The sequence below is a fragment of the Ipomoea triloba genome, chromosome 13 (assembly GCF_003576645.1).
Source record: "Ipomoea triloba cultivar NCNSP0323 chromosome 13, ASM357664v1".
NCBI lineage: Eukaryota > Viridiplantae > Streptophyta > Magnoliopsida > Solanales > Convolvulaceae > Ipomoea > Ipomoea triloba.
In genome coordinates this window covers 289,110-291,124 of record NC_044928.1, presented here as the reverse complement: position 1 = coordinate 291,124, position 2,015 = coordinate 289,110, and the positions used below count along the sequence as shown (strand labels likewise).

General features: G+C 41.6%; 1 protein-coding gene across 1 annotated transcript; it reads right to left on the bottom strand.

Moving 5' to 3' along the window:
• Positions 1 to 205: 205 nt before the first annotated feature.
• LOC116002779 (cytochrome P450 CYP82D47-like) lies at positions 206 to 2,015 on the bottom strand. The gene is made up of 2 exons (XM_031242948.1): positions 1,068 to 2,015; positions 206 to 924 (listed from the first exon to the last, which is right to left on the bottom strand). The coding sequence occupies exons 1-2, from the start codon at positions 1,992 to 1,994 to the stop codon at positions 301 to 303; spliced, it is 1,551 nt and encodes a 516-aa protein (XP_031098808.1). The 5' UTR covers positions 1,995 to 2,015; the 3' UTR covers positions 206 to 300.

Genomic DNA, 2,015 nt, shown 5'->3' with positions numbered 1-2,015 from the left:
CTTAGCTTATTCAAGATTTGAAGGACAAAAGAAACTTTTGGACACATATTTCCAATCTTATTCACCCTCAAAAGTTCACACTATATAATAAAAGAAAATATATTTTATTATTTTATAGTTTTTTATCAAATAACATAACAATAAATTTATTTTTTGAGTACTATTAACCTTATTACAATATAATATCTGAACCTATAACCTTTCATTTGGAAAAGAGACCATTGATGAGCTACAAGCTACTTGTCAAAAACTTGCTATTTTATTTCAAAGAACTTGAAATTGCATCCACCATTGAACAAGTCAAAGGTAGAGATGAGAAGGTAGGCGTGGGGCAAGGAAAACGTGGAGTGGAGTTGCCTTGCCAACAGCAAGGCCATTAGCCTCTGTCATGTCAATTGGTTCATCTGAAGCCTTTTTAATATCAAAGCCATGAATGATAGCGGCCAAGCCCAATTGCACACTTTGTAGTGCTAGAGACACCCCAGGGCAAATTCTCCTTCCACTACCAAATGGAATTAGGTCAAAATTATTACCCCTCATATCAATCTCTTTGTACTCCATCAAAAATCTCTCAGGTTTAAAAGCATCAGGATTTGACCAAAATTTTGGATCACGATGAATCCTTGAAGCATTTATCAATATCCGTGTACCCTTTACGACATGATAGCCATTGATCACACAATCATCTACGGATTCATGTGGCATTAAGAGGGGACCTGGAGGATATAAACGTAAAGTTTCTTTGACCACTGCTTGAAGATAAGTCAAATTGCTTAGGTCAGATTCATTGACATGCCTTTCTCTCCCGACATTATTGTCTAGCTCACTTCGGATCTTCTCCAACACATTCTCACTATTCAATATTAATGAGAGTGCCCATGTTAATGTTGTTGAAGTTGTATCTGTGCTTGCTGCCAATAAAGCCTGCCATGAGGTTTGACATAAATGAAAAAAGATTAAGATCATTATTTTATTAACTCAACTTGAATACAATAATAATAATAATAATAATAATAATAATAATAATAATAATAAATTAATTAATTAAAGAGCGAGTTGAGGCATACCGAGCAAGTGGCTTTGACAACTGTGTCAGCATCAAAACCATTCAGAATATCTTTGTTGCTACCAATTTGGGAAAGCAATGCACCCATGAAGTCTTCTTCACCTTGAGGTTTCATATTTGTGTTCTTTTTATGTTCTTGAAGCCAATCTTCCATTACCCTGTCCATCTCTTTAGTGTTCTCCTTAATGGCCTTCTCATATCCTCCAATGTCCAACCATCTTAACCATGGAAGGTAATCAGCCATGAGAGACATTCCTAGGAGTTCAAAGTTTCGCCTGAAAACCGCTTTCACCCAGTCCCCTACTTCCTCGTACCGATGCCCGAAAAGCAGGTGTAACATGGAGTCTATGATTAATTTCCCAAACCACTCCTTCATGTCCAGCTCTACAACGTTGGATTCGTTATTCTTGTCCCTCGCCCAAGTTCGGTAGATGTCTTGGACGAATGTTTTGGCTCCCGATTCCCGAAAGCGCCTGAGCGCCTCCACGCGGCGGTTGGACAGCAACTCAAGAACCACCACCTTGCGGATTTCGCGCCAGAAGGGAGTGTTTGAGCCCAGCCCGAAGTTGGCGTAGTTGTAGCCTATGTGCTCCGAAGCTATGGCCTTTGGGCGGCCCGCGAGCGCTCTATCGTTGGCGTTGAGGCACTCTTTGGCGGTTTGCGAGTCGCTAACCACCAACACTTGATGTGCGCCCATCTTCATTCGGAACAAGGGCCCGTATTTGTCCGCCAAGTCGCCCAATACTTTGTGGGGCATCCGATCATTGCCCGCGAGGAGGTGGAAATGGCCGATTATAGGCCATGCGAGTCCTGGTTGGGGGATCTTTGGGCCCACTTCTTTGTTACGGAAGAGGTTGTAGAGGAAGGTTGCAAGTAGAATAGTGGCAGCCAAAGCCGCTACAAGGCTTGGTAGAGGGAAATAATCCATGGATGGTTTGATATGATGAGC